This window comes from Tauraco erythrolophus, chromosome 5 (genome assembly GCF_009769465.1).
Source record: "Tauraco erythrolophus isolate bTauEry1 chromosome 5, bTauEry1.pri, whole genome shotgun sequence".
Lineage (NCBI taxonomy): Eukaryota > Metazoa > Chordata > Aves > Musophagiformes > Musophagidae > Tauraco > Tauraco erythrolophus.
The window spans coordinates 14,449,425-14,465,782 of record NC_141469.1 but is presented as its reverse complement, the minus strand read 5'-3'; the positions used below and the strand labels follow the sequence as shown (position 1 = coordinate 14,465,782).

Sequence of the window (16,358 nt, the reverse complement as noted above, 5' to 3'; positions counted from 1 at the left end):
CAAATTTATGAACAAAAGATAAAGTTACAGTTCTTTTCAGCACTACACTTTCGCCTTTTGTGGCACTGTGTCAGGCCAGCATGGGCATAATCCTTAGAATACGAAAATCCTCATGGCAGCACTAATAACTGGTTTAATCACCAAGACACACGTGAGCATCCCTATGATTCAGGTTGGAGTTACTACCATTTAATAGCTATTTTCTTCTTGAGAAATACTGTAGCTCTCTGTATTCATTGTCTGCGATTGCAAAATCGTGGAAGTGTCCCCGTCTACCTAGTGTGCAGAGAATAGAAGGTGTGAAAAGGACAGCCCTTTGACATCTGGCTGTGTTTCAGATCTGCCGTAAGCTGAATGGAGTCCGTTTCACCTGTTGCAAAAGTGCCAAAGACCGGACGTCCATGTCAGTGACACTTGAGCAGTGCTCCATCTTGAGAGACGAGCATCAGCTTCACAAAGACTTCTTTATTCGGGCGCTGGATTGCATGAGAAGGTATGTGGAGATCATTGCATGTCCCTCGCGTTTTGAGCTGAGCCAGGAACTGCGGCGCGGAACGGTCCAAAGCTGGTTGCGAACGCGCGGTAGGCGCCAGTCCTGATTTAGCAGCGAACTGACCAGCAGCATGGCAGCTGGTAAGTCACTTCTGCATGCAAGGTCTTTGCAACTGCATGTTTTATCACTAATTAACAGTTTCTGAGATAGATATGTGAAACCTTGTAGGTGTCACTTCACTGACTGTAGAATTTGACCAAGGCAAATAGCGGTTATTTTAGCAATTTCTTAGTCTTTCGTAAGGTTTAAGTTTTTAGCAACATTCTATGACTGTGTAAAAAAAAAAAAAAAAAAAAAAATAATAAAATGTTATTTTCTGTTTTAAGAATATTTTTAAATTCTTGCACACTCATTAAATTGTTTGTAAAAAATTTAGACAAATATTGTAGAAACAGAATAAGCAATTATTACAGATGGCAATTCTTATTAGCTCATGTTATTAAAAATAAAAGAAACATCCAAGTCACGTACGTTTGGACTGATGGTGGTTGCTACTAATATCTGATAAAATCTTTACTGTCCTTAAAAAAAGAAATGCTTCATTCTAAATTACAACTATGCAGAAATTGAGGCTGATGTTACCAGGAATGTGTAATTGAAAGATGTAAAGATTTCTGATTATCTGAATCTTTGAGGAATAAAAAAGAAATAATTGAAAAACCAGTTTTGATCATAAAATTAATCCAGATGCTATGTTCTCTAAAGAAGCATTCATCACTGGCTTTAATGAGTACTGCATTGTATTTTCTATAAAAGTTGGAAAAAAGTATCCACAAGACTCAAATTATATTTAACAAAAATCACTGCAAAACAAATAGAAAATATTCAAGTCAGCCTGCAAAGAAGTAACTGAATTATATCTCCTGGTTATGTGAAACACAAATTGTTTATATGTTGGATTTGCAAAGATAATCTCTAAGTTAACAGTCATGTTTAAAGTCTATAATTGATAATTCTTGACCATAATATTTAGTATTGCCAGATTAGGTGTTTAACATCTGCATTAATACTGCAGGTTACACATGTAGGGTCCTTCTGTCTTTCGGCAGGGATAGGTATTCTAAAGAAAAAAGGTGACGTTTACAAAGAGTGACTGCGCAGAGGGCTGAGATGGCTTAGACGTGGAGTCGGTTTGCAAGGCGCTAGTGTAGCGGGATGTGTTAAACGGAAGTGTTTGGCTTGTGTGTGTCATTAGCTTCCATAAATCCCTCGGTCTCTGCAGTATTGCAGTGAGCGAGTGGCTGGTGTGCAGTCTTCATAACTACATGTCTTATCATTAATGAAAAATTTCTGAGTTTTCTGTGTTAAATTCCATTCATGTTGACATCTAAAATGTTTTTTTTTTCTTTTACGTCTCCAATAAATTCAGAAGTGTGTAAGCTACAGTAAATTACCAGAGACAGGCAAACTAATTATATAAAATCATTATTATGTTAGAATAGGGTTGAGGAATAGATTGAAAAAGTTTCATAGTTATAAACCTGATTTTCTTTTTTTGAAAGCCCAGATATTTATACAAGCTAACTTGTTAGTACAAAAGTGTAGTAGTTTTTTCTAGACTAAACTGAAAGTGACTTTGAGTGCCTTTACATTACACAACTGATCTGAAAACTGAGAAGATTAACACATTAGTTATATTTGCAGATAACAATAAATTGGAATCACAAAAGAATGTTGAAAAGCCCAGAGAAAATTTAAAAAATGAATGAGCAGATGGGTATGAGGTTGAAGCATCATCACAAAAACGTTAATTCTGTTTTTTTTCTGTAGTTTTAAACAGATAAAAGCTTTATCCTGCTAATATTATGTAAATTAATTTGAAACAGACTTGAATGAAAGTAGTTGCTATGTTGGATGGAAGGTAATAATTTTGTCTCAGGTGGTAAGATTGTCTGGGACTAAAAGCAAGGGCTTTACGAGTAGTGGCAGTAACGTACAAAATTACCGGCATCGTCAGGATAATAAATAAATAGATCTTTTGTCTGTGCTAGTTTCTACCTGTACTACACTGTTCATACAACTAGAGGTTAAAAATAATGAGCAGCCAGCTTGTTTTTATTTTTTCTCATGAGCTGATGAATTAAAGCCCAAGAATTTGCAAGGACATGTAGTGACAGGACAAGGGGCAATGGATTTAAACTGAAAAAGGGGAGATAGATATCTAAGGAAAAAATTCTTCCCTCTGAGGATGGTGAGGCACTGGAACAGGTTGCCCAGAGAAGTTGTGGCTGCCTCATTCCTGGAAGTGTTCAAGGCCAGGTTGGATGAGGCTTTGAGCAACCTCATCTAGTGGAAGCTGTCCCTGCCCATGGCAGGGGTTTTGGAACTAGGTGATCTTTAAGGTCCTTTCCAACCCAAACAGTTCTATAATTCTATGAATTCAGAACAGAATAGAAATGTCACATGGGGACACAGTACTCAGCTCTATGGTACTCCCATTGAGAGTTAGTCAAACAGTTTTAAGAGCTGTCTTTGGGTGCTTTTTTTGGTGTCTTTGGTGCTGCAGACATTCAGCAAGGACTGTTTCTCTCTCCTCACTACCCATCTGTTGCTGGAGGTACTTATGGAGCAGTGCTGGAAGAGACGTGGGCTTTCCTCCCTCCCCACCACTGACTAGGTAGTGTGACAAGGGTCCTCCAGCTGGGCTGTCTTCGTGTAGGCAGATGGACAAAGGTGAATTGCAGAGAAAGGCAATTCGAGAGAGCTAACTGGGAAGGAAAGAACAGGCAAAAGAGAGGCAGGGAAAAAAAGCTGTAATTTCCACAGGAAGAGAAATAATGATGTTTCAACAGAATCTCCTGTATTTCACTTCAGGGAAGTTTGGCAGCTATGTTTGAGGTTTGTGTGAATGAGCTTGACAGACTTGTTTGGTAGAAGTGATGCCTGCCCTTTCATCCTTTCTTTTTATTTGAATGCTATTGCAGAGTGTTGTTTGAAAGATTATGCTGTGCATTTCTAAGCTTTTCATTGACTACTTGTAGAAGCTTTTAGAAGTACTTTCACATCTAAAAATACTTGTTTTGTTCTAAGAGCAGATAGAGAAGAGCTCTGTGGTTTAATTTACAATTTTAGCAACTTTCCACTGATGAATCTTCTCTAGATTACTTAAACTCTGTCAATCAAATCCCTTTATGCAGATTGCCACAAATCACTTTTAAGCCTTTCAAAAGAACGAGGAGACAAGAAAAAAATCAGTTTTAACATCCAGAATCTTAACAGACTGGATTGATCTTTGAAAGACTTCTTTCAAGAGTTAACAGTAGGAGGTAGAGAGTACTGTGAGACAAAGTGAGTTCTAAAAGTAAATGGCGATTCAAACGCAGCCTTTATTGGAAATGCCATAATTTTGAGATATGAAAATTATCAAGGCATCTGTGTAGCTGTAAAGCTTTTTCTTTTCCTGCCAGTGCTGACACAGCTTTGGTGGCTGTTGTAGAAAGGAAACAGGCTGATGGGTTCGTGCTTTCTTGCCACCAGAGGTTTGGAGATACTGGACTTCTGCATGGTGCTGCTTTTCAGCTTCTCTGATGCCTCTAGAATTCTGAGCAAATCGGAGCCAATTTCAGATGTATGTTTGTTTGCTTCAGTATGTATTGCACAGTGCTGTTTTGGAAAATACTGCCAGTAGCTGTTATTTAATGACTTCATTTGTAAGTTGAATCAGTGTCTTCTGGTAGTAAACTATATGATGTTTATGGCTTCTTAAAAAAAAAAAAAACCCACAACAAAACAAAAAAACAAAACACCAAAGAAACAAACAAAAAATGCCACAAGAAACCACTGTTCAAAAAACCGTTCCATTCGTTGTCCCCTTAGCTTATGAAAAATGTGGTGGAATGATGATAGGAATTCAAGCTTTATCACTTACAATATATAATATGTGGTTTCGTCTTCTGAGCGTAACTTTAGCCATGATGATGCTGCAATTGATGTGTACGTGAAACCTCTGTTCCATAAATAATTCTACATCTTGCAGTTGCCTTGCTATGTGTATGTGACTTCCATTGATCTTAGTGACGTGCATAGTGCAGAATGAGGACAGTCCATGCGTTATCCCCTCTGTATCAAGTGCTTGCAATTCACACCGTACTAGAATCGTATTTACAATGTTGCTGCCACTTCCAAATCATCCTTTTTTGCCATCATCAGTATTCTTTTCTAATTTTTCCATTCTCCAATATGCGAACGTTATCCCCGTCGTTCAGTGTTAGCTATATTCCAAGAGAAAGTAGAGGGACAAAACTGATTTACCAGAGTTGATTGCAGTATATGTCACACGATTCTACTTTTCATCTTTAGAGCTGGTCACTGCATAAAGGAGGTTGGACCCTGGTAGGCAGCACACAATGAAACAGTTTTTAAAAAACTCATCTGACTTTTTTTTCTTTTTTATTTTTCTCCTTCCTTTTCTGAACCTATTTAATTTCAATGTTTCAGTGACAGGGCCCCTTCTGGGGACGCCTTGGGTGGTAAGTAACCTCAGAATCTCCTGGTTTTTCAGCATGTTTCCAATAAAGCCTCAAAAGTAGAAACAACAAATCCACTGTCTATGGTGAAGCCTGCAGGCTTTCAGCCTTATCATCATTCTTGGCAGGGCACAATACCTGTCAGATATTTCAGATATTGAATACAAAATTTGATTCAAGGTAGGACACACTGTTTTCACCTGAAACAGCAGTCAAGGATATTTCAGATTATTTTAGATAAATTGCCTATCAAAAATCTGATTGAAGCGCACAAATGCAAAGAAGAAACGGTCTGTCCCACAAGGTATGGGCTTTTGATGGCCCAATTATGAAGCAAATAGCTCCTTTTTTAAAGAGCTGTTTGAGGGTATCTTTTCTTAAAGATCATCTTAAAGACCTGTGATTTGAGAAGAAGAGATAGCTGGAATAGTTCTTCAATCAGTGACTTTTGGACGTTCTGGGCAGTATCCCGAGGTCCAGGCTGGGACAGACCTTGGCCATGGAAGGGCCTATACCAAACAACACAGTGTTGAGATTGCTGTGTAGACTAGGAAGCAGGAGCAAAGGGACGGGATGAGACTGGAATCCAGGTGATCTTCCTCTGCCTTTCTGCCATTTCCCAGCTTTCACCCTGCCCCTGCGAGCTTGTGGTGACAGACAAGCACGTGAGGAATCACACAGAAGATGAAGCACATGTTCTCCTCCTTTTTCCAAACCATCTGACCTTCCCCATATTTTTTCCTGAGAGTGTTAGCGCAGTGTAAACAAAACTTAAAAGGGAGACCCTGCCTCCAACACGGATTTTTCTGTCATTCTATGGTTTCTGAGAAACTTCACATTTATATTTTGAGGTACAAACTTTAGACAGAAAGATTTACATTACCTAACGCGTTGAAAGAGAGCTGGCGTTAAGTAAGAGCAAGGTCCGATTTTGGTGTGTTGAACCACCATCAATTTTGTTTTCTAAAACTAAATTACTACTTTTTTAAAGAGCAACAGTGTTCAGAGGAAAATAAAACAAAATGGGGAGAGATGGTTACAAGGTGTAATGAGAATCAATGCAACTGGCACCTTGTTGGTCCCTTCTAAAATAAAGGTCTATTTCTGAGCATCCTTCTGGAAGGAGGAGGAGAGTTGCAGGCAACCATTGTGCACAAAGTATCAAACAGTAGCTTGAAAGGCTGTGTTAAATCTAAGGTTTTGTAGGGTAAGTACTCAATTTCACAAAATTTAGCTTTATCATGTGTCTTTAAAACAATTATCTGGTTTTTACAACTTAAAAAAAAAAGGAAAGGAAACCCGAAGCACTTTACTTGCACCATAATGGGCTCGTCACTGAGGTTCAGGCTTCTACATGGGCAAATTGAGTGAGTAAAACTGGCAGTTTTGTGGTATAGTCTCATACAGTTTGGCTGTTTCACTGAGGTCAGATGTTCAAGTTCATGTTTTCTCTAGCTGACTACAGAAGTTTCATTTTTCCTGTACCTTGTTTCTCCAGCTTCTTCCCAAATACTGGTTTCAAACCTCATTCTGATGAACACCCCAGTCAGAGTCCTGAGAACTCTCTCATGAGAACTGTCTCGTCGTCGTCTTTTCCATCAGACTATTGCTTGAATATTTCCCTCTGGTTGCTCCTTCCTCCTCTGTGATGTGTGTGACTGCCTTTATTTTTCTTCTCTTCTTCAGAGCTTGGGCACTGGCCTCAGTCACAATATAGAGGGAATAGCAGAGACTGTCCCCCTGCCTCATTGCTTTTCCTTCGTGTTGCAGCAGTCATCATCTGCCAGGGAGAAGAACTGCAAGGAAAAGTCTTGTCTAACCCCTTGACCTGGCAGACGTTCAGCATAGATTGAATCCTCAAAGCATGTACCTGCTGAATTTTAACAAGTTTTTGTCAGGAAGAGGTGATTTGAGATTCTTGCAGGAGCAGGCTCTTAGAATAGTTACATCTTTCTTACCTTTATTGCCTTGGTGCAGAGTATCAAATCCTGCTCTTCAGCATGGAGGTACTAGTAACCATCTCAAAAAAAACAAAAACAAAAACCACACACACAAAAAAAAAAAACCCGCCAAAAAACTCTCTGTTTTTCTTCTTTAAGTGACATGGTAAGTTTGAATTTTATCCATTCAAAATGAACTAAAAAATGAAAGTAGCATCTTAATGAAAAGCATTGTGTAACCTTAATTACAGTTACCCTTCCCCTGGAACTTGTAGTAATATTCATAGATTCATAGATTTCTAGGTTGGAAAGGACCTTAGAGATCATCGAGTCCAACCATCCCTAATCCCCATTAAACCATATCCTCAAGTAGATCATCCACCCTATTCTTGGGCTAATCACTGGGGAGGAAGGGAGTGTTCAAGGGAAAAGAGTAAAAACCTTTGCCACTCCTTGCAGGGAGTGTTTAGAGATGTGACCCAGACTACCTCACCGAAACACCTAACTTTTCAGCAGGCAGTAAACCAGAATTTCTGAAGTAAATACTTAGTTCTCCTGCCAGTCCACAGGGGGATGGTAGGACCATGAGCGACCACGTATTGTCTCTAAACTTAGACATCAGCATTAGGTGGGTAAGTCCTTAACTGCACCTGCTGCTTCTTCATTGATTAACATAGGAAAGGCAGGTACTTCAGGAGGACTCGGAACCTGATGGTAAATTTTAACTACTGACAAGTAAAACACACTAATATATCAATTGCAGTGTATTATAGAAAAAAAAACATGTTCCTTTTCCATTGAAAAAGAAAATGTTTGGCCATGTTTGGGTTTTAGCTTTGTGACAGCAAGAAAGAAACCTTCATTCCCTGTGGTCTTTTTGCTGAAGGGAGTTCTTGCACTTTGACTTAAGGATGTATATGACACAGTTCTCCAAAAGAGAGAAACGTTTAATGGAATTCTGGTCAAAAACTCGCCCTACTCTGAGGAGTTCTGCTGTGCTTTGTACTTTTTATTTCTCACTGAGATATCGACAGAGTAAATAATTTGTTAACTAACCCATATTAGTATTTGCCGTATCTTGACCCAAATGAGGGTATTGGAAACTGAGCTATGCCTTCCCTCTCGGTGAATGTTTTAATTATTCAGCATAGAGAGGGAGAAATGTTTGTAATTAATTACCAGGTGTACAAATGATCACTTAGTTTTCAAAACCAGTCAAATGAAAAAAAAACCTTTACCAATAAATTTACTTTCCCATTTAGTACCACAATCTGTGTTCAGATCCTTAATAGTGCAGCAGTGAATTTAAACACTGCCTCTTGATTAATTGAAAAAGGAAAATGTTTACACTATTTGCATTCCTAGAAAAGATCTTCTAATATAAAGTGTTTGTCACTTTTGTCATACATAGATTGCAGGACCATAGTTTTCCTGAGCTTTACCTGCCATGATTAGGCAAATCTGAAATCCAAGCAGTCAGATTATCTGAAAATACTGCTTAGTGTTCACTTCTGAGTCATCCATCAAAGACTTCATTAATTGCCTCATTAATTCAGTGCTTTAGTGCTTGTGCTATTGTTTATTCAGAACTTCCATGAAAGACTAGGTCTTGCCTGAAATCAAAAACTAGATGCCATATACTCACTAGAGTAATGCTAGATTTCTTCCTATTATATTTCACTTCTATTAAGATTTTCTGAGAGGTCGTGTGGGAAAAGCCCTGTATGCATGTTTGTTATCTGTTAAAATTATGTGCCACAGCTGAATTGCTGTGGCATTGACCATGCCAGAGCTAAATCTCTCAGGAAAAGCAACACTGCCAAGTCTAAAATTTAGATAATAAAGGAGCAAGAAATGAGAATAAGCAGGTAGTAATAACGTACAAAAGCTGTTTAAAATTATCACAGATTCAATTTCTTCAAGAACTTATTGGCCTCTCAAACTATATTCTTCTCATAATAATATAACATGGGCAGGGAGAGCTTGTAACTTCCTTCCTGCAGTCCCAGCCGTGTACAGACTGTGGAAAAGTTGGAGGGGACTCAGAAAAAGAGTAGCAACTAGCTGCTATTCTGTAAAGGTTATTTTGTAATAGAAGATTCTGCATTTCTTCAGGAAAAAGGTGATGCCATGTTGGGCTCCAGCTCTACTTGGCTTTTGTAGAAAGCAGGTAACAGAGACATTTCTAGGTATATATTTGCTCTCATCGTAAGCTCCCTTAATCCAACTTAGTTTCTTTTGTAGGAATAGTCTCTGCTCAGATAATTATTTTTTTCTTCTCATCCAGCATCCCTGTTCCTGTTTTCTTCCATAAGCTCCCTGTTTTTTGGGGTTTTTTTCCCCCCTTTGGTCTACTGCGCTATTTCCTCTTTCCAGCAAGTGTTTCCCTGTTTCTTTCTCTCCTGCAGTATCACCTTGGTGTATGATATTTTGGTGAACGACTTTGACAGTAGCCTTGCCTCAGCTCAGTTCAAGAGTGAGTTTTAGTAGTGGTTCCTCATTGTTACTTTCTGTGGCAGCTCTGATTTGGTGAGTGATGTTTTGTAAATGTGTCCTCATAGTCACAGCAACCACTGGCAGACTTCTGGTGTACCTAGCAGCAACAAGTTTCTCAGTGTTTCCTTGCAGTACAGGTCCTGGTAGCCGTTTCCACTGGAGTGATCAAAGGAGTTTCCACTTGGACTATTACGTATTAATTATGAATTTTCTACCTCCAGGATGTTATCTGTAGCTGGCTGGAACTATACCCAATAGCAGAGCCAGCAGCATTATATTGCTATCCTGTTCTCTGGATCATTCAGAGATAAATCTGGGAGACAATTTTGAGAACTTGCATTCTTAATAGCCTAAGCCTTTACTATAGTCTGTATGAATAGGAAATCTGTGTTTATAAGGAAGTTAAGGCAAAGGAAAGGTTGAGGTCCTCCCAAAATGCACAGCCAAATGACTCCACTGTTGGCTTCCACTGTTAGAAGAGTTGCAGTGGTTTCTGCAGCCCGGGGACCTGGTGGTGCTGTAGTTGTATTGTGACTCTAAACATACCTAATGCCAAAATTGCTGCGCATCTGTAGTGCTAGGTTTGTGCCCTGCTGTGGACTTAGTTCCCTGTCAGCTTATCTCCTCTCCCTTACTCGGATGTTGCCACTTGTGCGTTGTCTTCCAGCAGTGGGAAAGGCATGTGGCTTTTCCCCTCTGTTGGAGATGCTCTTAATGCCCCAGGAAGCTGCCAGAGCAGAGTTTCTACTTGTGCAGGGTCCTGGGATCCCAGGCAAGGCTTAGCCAAGCTTAAACTTCTGTAGACCAGGGCGGTCAGAGAGTGGGAAGGGAATCACTGTTCCCTGCAACTTCAGTCATGGAATGAAATATTTTGGATATATGACTCAGCCTCCTAGTTAGATGGCCTGCTAATGAGGCAGGAGGTACCTCTGCCTGTGCTACTAGGAAGCTTCACTTACCCTTGTGTAATTATTGAGGTATTAGGGGTAACGTTGTTCTTTGTTTGAATTGGTTGTTTGTAGCCTTTCTTTTTTTTTTATTCCTTAGAGGAGGACATAGCACTTCTGGGGGGTAATTTGATAACTCTTGAAATATTCCAAACATCAGTAATTTTAATATAAATACTGTTTTCACAGGACTAAAGCTTACCATACTCATATTGTTAGCTCAGTGAAGGAGTATAAGGTCAGGTTTGTGTCTCTTTAAGATGGTTAGAAGTTTTCTGTATCCTTTCATGGCTTATAGACTTTCTTGGGGAATGATTGTCCAGGGCCCAACTGAAGATTTGCCACAATTCGGCATTTATAAGAAATCTCCTTCTCTTTACTCCTTTCATTCATCATATGGGTTTCCTGATGGATAAGCAGCTTCAATTTCATGCTACAGCCTCCCCCTTTGACAGGGTCTCTCTGCAGCTCAGTTGTGTATTTCCTTACACTGGTAAGAACAGGATAATCTTTGAGGTTTCTTATCCTTCGTTTGCATTTCACTGAACTCGGTCAATGTGCCCGAAGGTTGCAAGAATACAAAGAGGCATCTCCCTCCCCGTGACACAGAGAACTACCGTGTAACCTTTGCTTCTGTAGGAATACAGACTGAAAAGGCAGCAGCTACTCATTATCAGCAGTAGATCAGTGAGCTGCACCTTGCTTTAAAGAAATAAATGTTTTCTCCTCAGCCACAGACCCACCCCAGTCAACAGTCAGCGTTGTCAGATATGAAGAACTTGTTTACATTACTAAAAAAAAAGAAAGGAATAACTATCTGATTGCATAGTTACATATTTATAAGAAAGACTTTGCTCTAGGATCATCTCATTAACAGTTTCTGTCTTGGGTAAACTGGCAAGTCTGATGAAAATGTATCATTTCTGTCAAAATAATGTTGGGTTTTATATGCATTTTGCAAAAATCGCTCCTCAGCGCTCCAAAGTTGTTGATTTTTAAATTTAAATCCGTTTATAACTCATTCATAACTGTTGACAGTGGAGTATCTACAGAATACAAAGTAATCAGCAACAAAAAGCTTTGCTGAGCAACTTCCAGCAAACTGCCTTGTGGTGGTGCGATAAGCAGAAGATGGGAGCGTCCACAGAAGGTTATTGTGGAATGTTTTTCATAATGCACTTCAGCCAGGAAATAAAAATCAGCGCCTTTAGTCTGTTTTGGTTTGGTTTTGTTTTTTTTTTTTTGTTTTATTTTGTTTTTTTTTTTTAGCTCAATTAGTTTAACCAAGACTGGCATGATCTCTGTCCTAAGTTTAATTCAGTAAATAAAATGGCTGTTACATTGAACGCCTCAGGAAAGCTCAAAAAAAATGGCTAAAATGGCACTCTGTCAAAGGCATTATTGGTTCTTTTGAAATGATCCAAGTAGTATCACAGTGCCTTTAAAAACCAAGCAGTTACAGTAACATCTCATTCTCAAAAGGCCATGAATTGATTCTGGAATTCCAGAAGAGCGTGCCTTGATAATACTGAGTTTAGCTGGTTAGAATATTTATTCGTGAGTTTTTAAAATGTCTTTGACATGTTCAGTGTTTGCTCTTTCCCCTTTTGTTGTCATCAGTGTGCACTTAGAAGATGCTCTCTCCTACTTGTATGTTGCTACTAGTTTTTGTTGCTAGATATTTCTAAGATGTCTTCTCTCTCATTTAAGATATTAAAATAAAAAAATATATAACTTAAGTTTGTTCAGTGAGGAAAATGTGAAACTTTGAAACTTTCTAATACCTTATTACTACTTATTTGTCTTGTATTCTTTGCTTTCTCGCCCATGTAGCAACTGCTAACGTAGTAAGCTGCGTGTGTACTAAATGCCTCTTGTTTAATAATCGCTAGTCAAATCTATTAGAAGTAGGTCAGGAGCTGAGATTTGAGCAGACAATGCTTCTTAATGACAAATGTTCTTGACTCAAAAAGCTATAATTGACACACAGAGGATGAGATAAAAAAATGCATTTGTATCTTTTTCACTTTTCAATGGGAGAAGGATGATATCGAGATGTCAAGTCACTTATTCATGACCACACAGGCCTGTCCTTTGTTGGAAATTGAATTTGGATCTGCATTTTTTTAGAGATTCTTCTCATTGTCCGGTTTATTTTAAGTAAAAGTTGTGTTGCTGTACTTGAAGGTACAATAACAATGCTTATAAGGTTTGTTGCCTTGCTGACATACACTGTTCTGCACATTAATAATTCTCTTTTCCCACTCCCTTTTGCTGCTTGGGTTCGTGCTGCCGTACGGCATGCGGCAGTGCTGGCTGCACAGTTTAAGCCTCTTTCCCTCCTGGACACTACCGAACTGTGTGTATACTCCCTGAGTGTTGGGGGATAATCCTCCCTCAACATCATACGGAACAAAGTCCTTTCTTGCTTTCTTACTGCCTTTCTGCCTAAGGGAGAAGGTTGCTCCCCGTGTCGTCTTTCTCTATAAAAATTTGCTGCTGCAGTGGTATTATCAGCAAATTTGTAGACAATTGCTTTAGCAAAGTTTGGTGTTTCTGTTACACAGATTAACATCACTTGCCACATGACGATGCTACTTGGATTCATTCTTAAAGTGAGCTAGTAAGTGTAAGACCACTGCTATGCTGTTTGTTGTCCCTCTTGTGCAGTGGAAGTGGCCCAAGAGGCACCACCCCAAGAGGGGTATTCGTTTTACTCCTGTAGGATTGGATTTTGCCCATTAACCTGCCTTACTGCGTTCCGTAAAATACTGGCTTGTGTTCTCCTTGCAACTTACTTCCTTCTGCTCCTTCTTGAAAGGAAAAATTACGTAGTTTCCTGAAGGCCTCAGGGTGGATATGGCCTTATGCCTCATGCTTACTTTGCTCTACGGAAGTATTAGAGTATTTTTTTGTGACCAAGGTTATTGTCTGGTTGGCTGTAATTTGTATAATTTTAATCTGGTAGGTTAAAAGTCAGTACAGTATTTTTCTGGCTAAAGAGACTTTAAATCACCTTTTGGTGGTGCCTTGACAAGGCAACATTACAGCAAAATGTTGCCTTCTGAGTATGTTGGTCTATATGGTATAACGCATAATGTGCACACGCACATAATTTTAATCAAAGAAAACGTACAAATGTAGGAATTGGTGCATTTCATTTTGTCGCATGTTGCTGGTTTATTATGTGACTTAATGAAACAAATTTTTAAAAATCGCTTACAGGCTTCACAAATAATTTTACAACACAAGAAACAATTTTTAGAGTCATTTATTTCTGTAACACTGTGGTTTCTGATTGTTTTGCATGCTTTGACTGCTAATTAAAATTTAGTCAAAAGGCTTGAGATCTTCCAGTTCTGTCTTGCTGCACTGTTTTACCATCTTCAGGTGAAGATAAAGTGTTTGTTGATGAAGATTTTACTGAGGTAGAAGCCCTGGGAAAATTTGGTTGCTTTGTATAACGTGATAGAGTTTTTGTTCCTGGTGTTTCAGGGAGAATAATGAAACTTGAGCGTTGTAGCATTTTTCTCACTTCTAGACACTTTTTTTCAACTTCAGACAACAAGTATTCTCTGGCAAGAGGATGCTGAGCAAACACGTAGCGTAGTAGTCTAGAAAGGTATTTGTAGTCTTAGCTGAATTTTTAAGAATTATTTTGTGGCAGAGGTATCTCCAATCATGTTTTCAGTCCCAAAGGCAATCGTTCTTCCTGCTGTCACAAAGAATCTTCCTCTGTGCAGCACAATAGGGGTAACAAAACTCATTTCAGTCTCAATTTAAGTTTAATTCCAAGGTAAAACTTGAAATGAGATGGTAATGAACTTGAACTCACAGTTTTGATTATCTCCTGCATGCTTATACAAGCACTCAGGCACAGTACAGGTAGTTTGCAGACACGATTCTGTTTTGAGAGTGTTTATCTCTTCAGCTGATTAAAAAAATGAAATTTTCTACTTTGCTTGCTGTTACAGTTAAAACAGTATGAACATTTGGAATTCAGCTCTGAGGTTTGAATCGGATCTACCTAAATACATATTCAAAAGGAGAAAAGATAATTGTTGTGACTATCATGATGTCATAATTCCAGGAAATAATGAGTTAGTAAGACAAAGAGATTGACCCTCTGAAACAGAGAATGATCAAACCAATTAAAACCAATTGGAAAGCAAAACTCAAGAATGTGTTTCACAATGCCAGCTGTGCAGTCCAGTGAGACCTGTGGTGATAACATGACAGGACGAGAGGGAATGGCCTCAAGTTACGCCAGGGGAAATTTAGGTTAGATATCAGGAAAAATTTCTTTACAGAGAGGGTTGTGAGGTATTGGAACAGGCTTCCCAGGGAGGTGGTAGAGTCCCCATCCCTGGAGGTGTTTAAAAACCGTGTGGATTTGGTGTTGAGCAACATGGTTTAGGGACCCTGCAGTGCAGGGTGAATGGTTGGACTCAATGATCTTGAAGGTCTCTTCCAACCAGAAGAGAATACTGGTTTGTGCCACATACGTTTAATATATTTACTGACAAACAGCGCTTACCTGAAGTAATGCTGGAGTAGCTCTAGCAAAGTCAAAGGAACCACACCAACAAACTCTGGCTGGACATTTGCCATCAGAGGTCCCCGATGGGCCCTGTCCTATCCCCCACTCCAAGCAGCTGCACCAGCCATATCACAAGCACGGAAGGGAATGCAGATCTCTGTGATGCTGTGATGGATCCTTTCTGGCCAGTCTGTTCTCCACTAACAGTCCACGCAATTAGTTAAATTCAAAAGCATAGTCTCTCCAGGCATTTAGCTTTTCTAGGCACAGATGAGGTAACAAACCTTCCCAAATGTGGCTTTCCGTAGCGTGGACTTCACTGATCTCTATGGTAATATATATCCAGATGGAATAAGGAGCCTGCAGTGGGCTTGCAGAAGTCAAAAGACCTTTTGCCAGACAGGACCAACACCTGCTATTAGGGTGGGCTGCTTTATGCAAATACTCCCACTTTGTTATTACTGCATTACAAAGTGCATTAAGCATCCCATTTCCTTTGTAAATGAAGCTATGTATTACCTCAATAGCTACTTTTCAAACTATCTGCAACTTAAAACACAGATGTTAAAACTAATGGAACTAAATGAACCCCCCTGAATTGTAATCCTTGAATAGAGAAGTGTTTTTAGTAGGGTTTTCTTAATTATAAAGTTTATTAAATGAAATACATAATACAGTGGAGAGGAAAAAGTCAAATGATCTTTTATGGCAAAAATAAAACTTTAAACTTGCTATCCATACTCCATTGAGTATGGAATGCCAAAAGAGAAATGAAAAGCCATTTAATCTTGTTGCAAAGCTTAATGTTCTGTACCACGTTGTAACATAGCCAAAACCAGACAATTACTTCCTCAATTTTTTTTTCCTTTATTCACATTACAAAGAAAAATCAAGACTGTCCTTTAGAAATAGTCTGTAGTCAAGTGAGCTTGAAAGTTTATGTTGTTAGCCATCGTGTTTGACTGTGTTTATGGTGCTGGAAAGAAAATCCAAGGGTTGTGTAGTTCATTTTGTACGTGAAGCAGCAGTAGCACAAGTATGGGCTGGAGATCATAAAGCTCTGTAAAGATGGGGAGGAAAAAAACATCGGGCAATTAACCATTGGAGATGTTTTTTTTCCCAAAGCCCATTGAATTCAGTGCGATGCTCGTAATCAAGCTGTTTCTATCATAAAACTTAAGATATGTGTTGTATGAATGTCTAGGTTAAGAATTCATGTTCCCAGTAGAGACCTTGGAGGATGGTTAACTACCTGATTTAGGGGCTCTGAATCATCCTGTGGATGTTTTGTAGACATATAGGAACCCTGAGCTGTATGGATTTGGCACCTAAAGACTTGCCACTCCAGCTTAGGGAGTATACAACGTGTTGCCTTTTGAAGGATTTGGAGCAGATATGGACATATATTTTGTAGTT

At 39.0% G+C, this 16,358-nt stretch overlaps 1 protein-coding gene across 9 annotated transcripts in view; it reads left to right on the top strand.

Moving 5' to 3' along the window:
* The window catches only part of INPP4B (inositol polyphosphate-4-phosphatase type II B), a 282,937-nt gene that overhangs the window by 252,629 nt on the left and 13,950 nt on the right, over nucleotides 1-16,358 (top strand). For 8 of the 9 annotated variants that reach the window (XM_086612544.1, XM_086612542.1, XM_086612548.1 and 5 more), the window contains one exon: nucleotides 339-493. In XM_086612544.1, the coding sequence (XP_086468670.1) occupies nucleotides 339-493 (155 nt within the window). Of the gene's footprint in view, nucleotides 1-338; nucleotides 494-8,824; nucleotides 8,828-16,358 lie in introns of all 9 variants that reach the window. The other variant, XM_086612545.1, reaches the window with a different exon arrangement.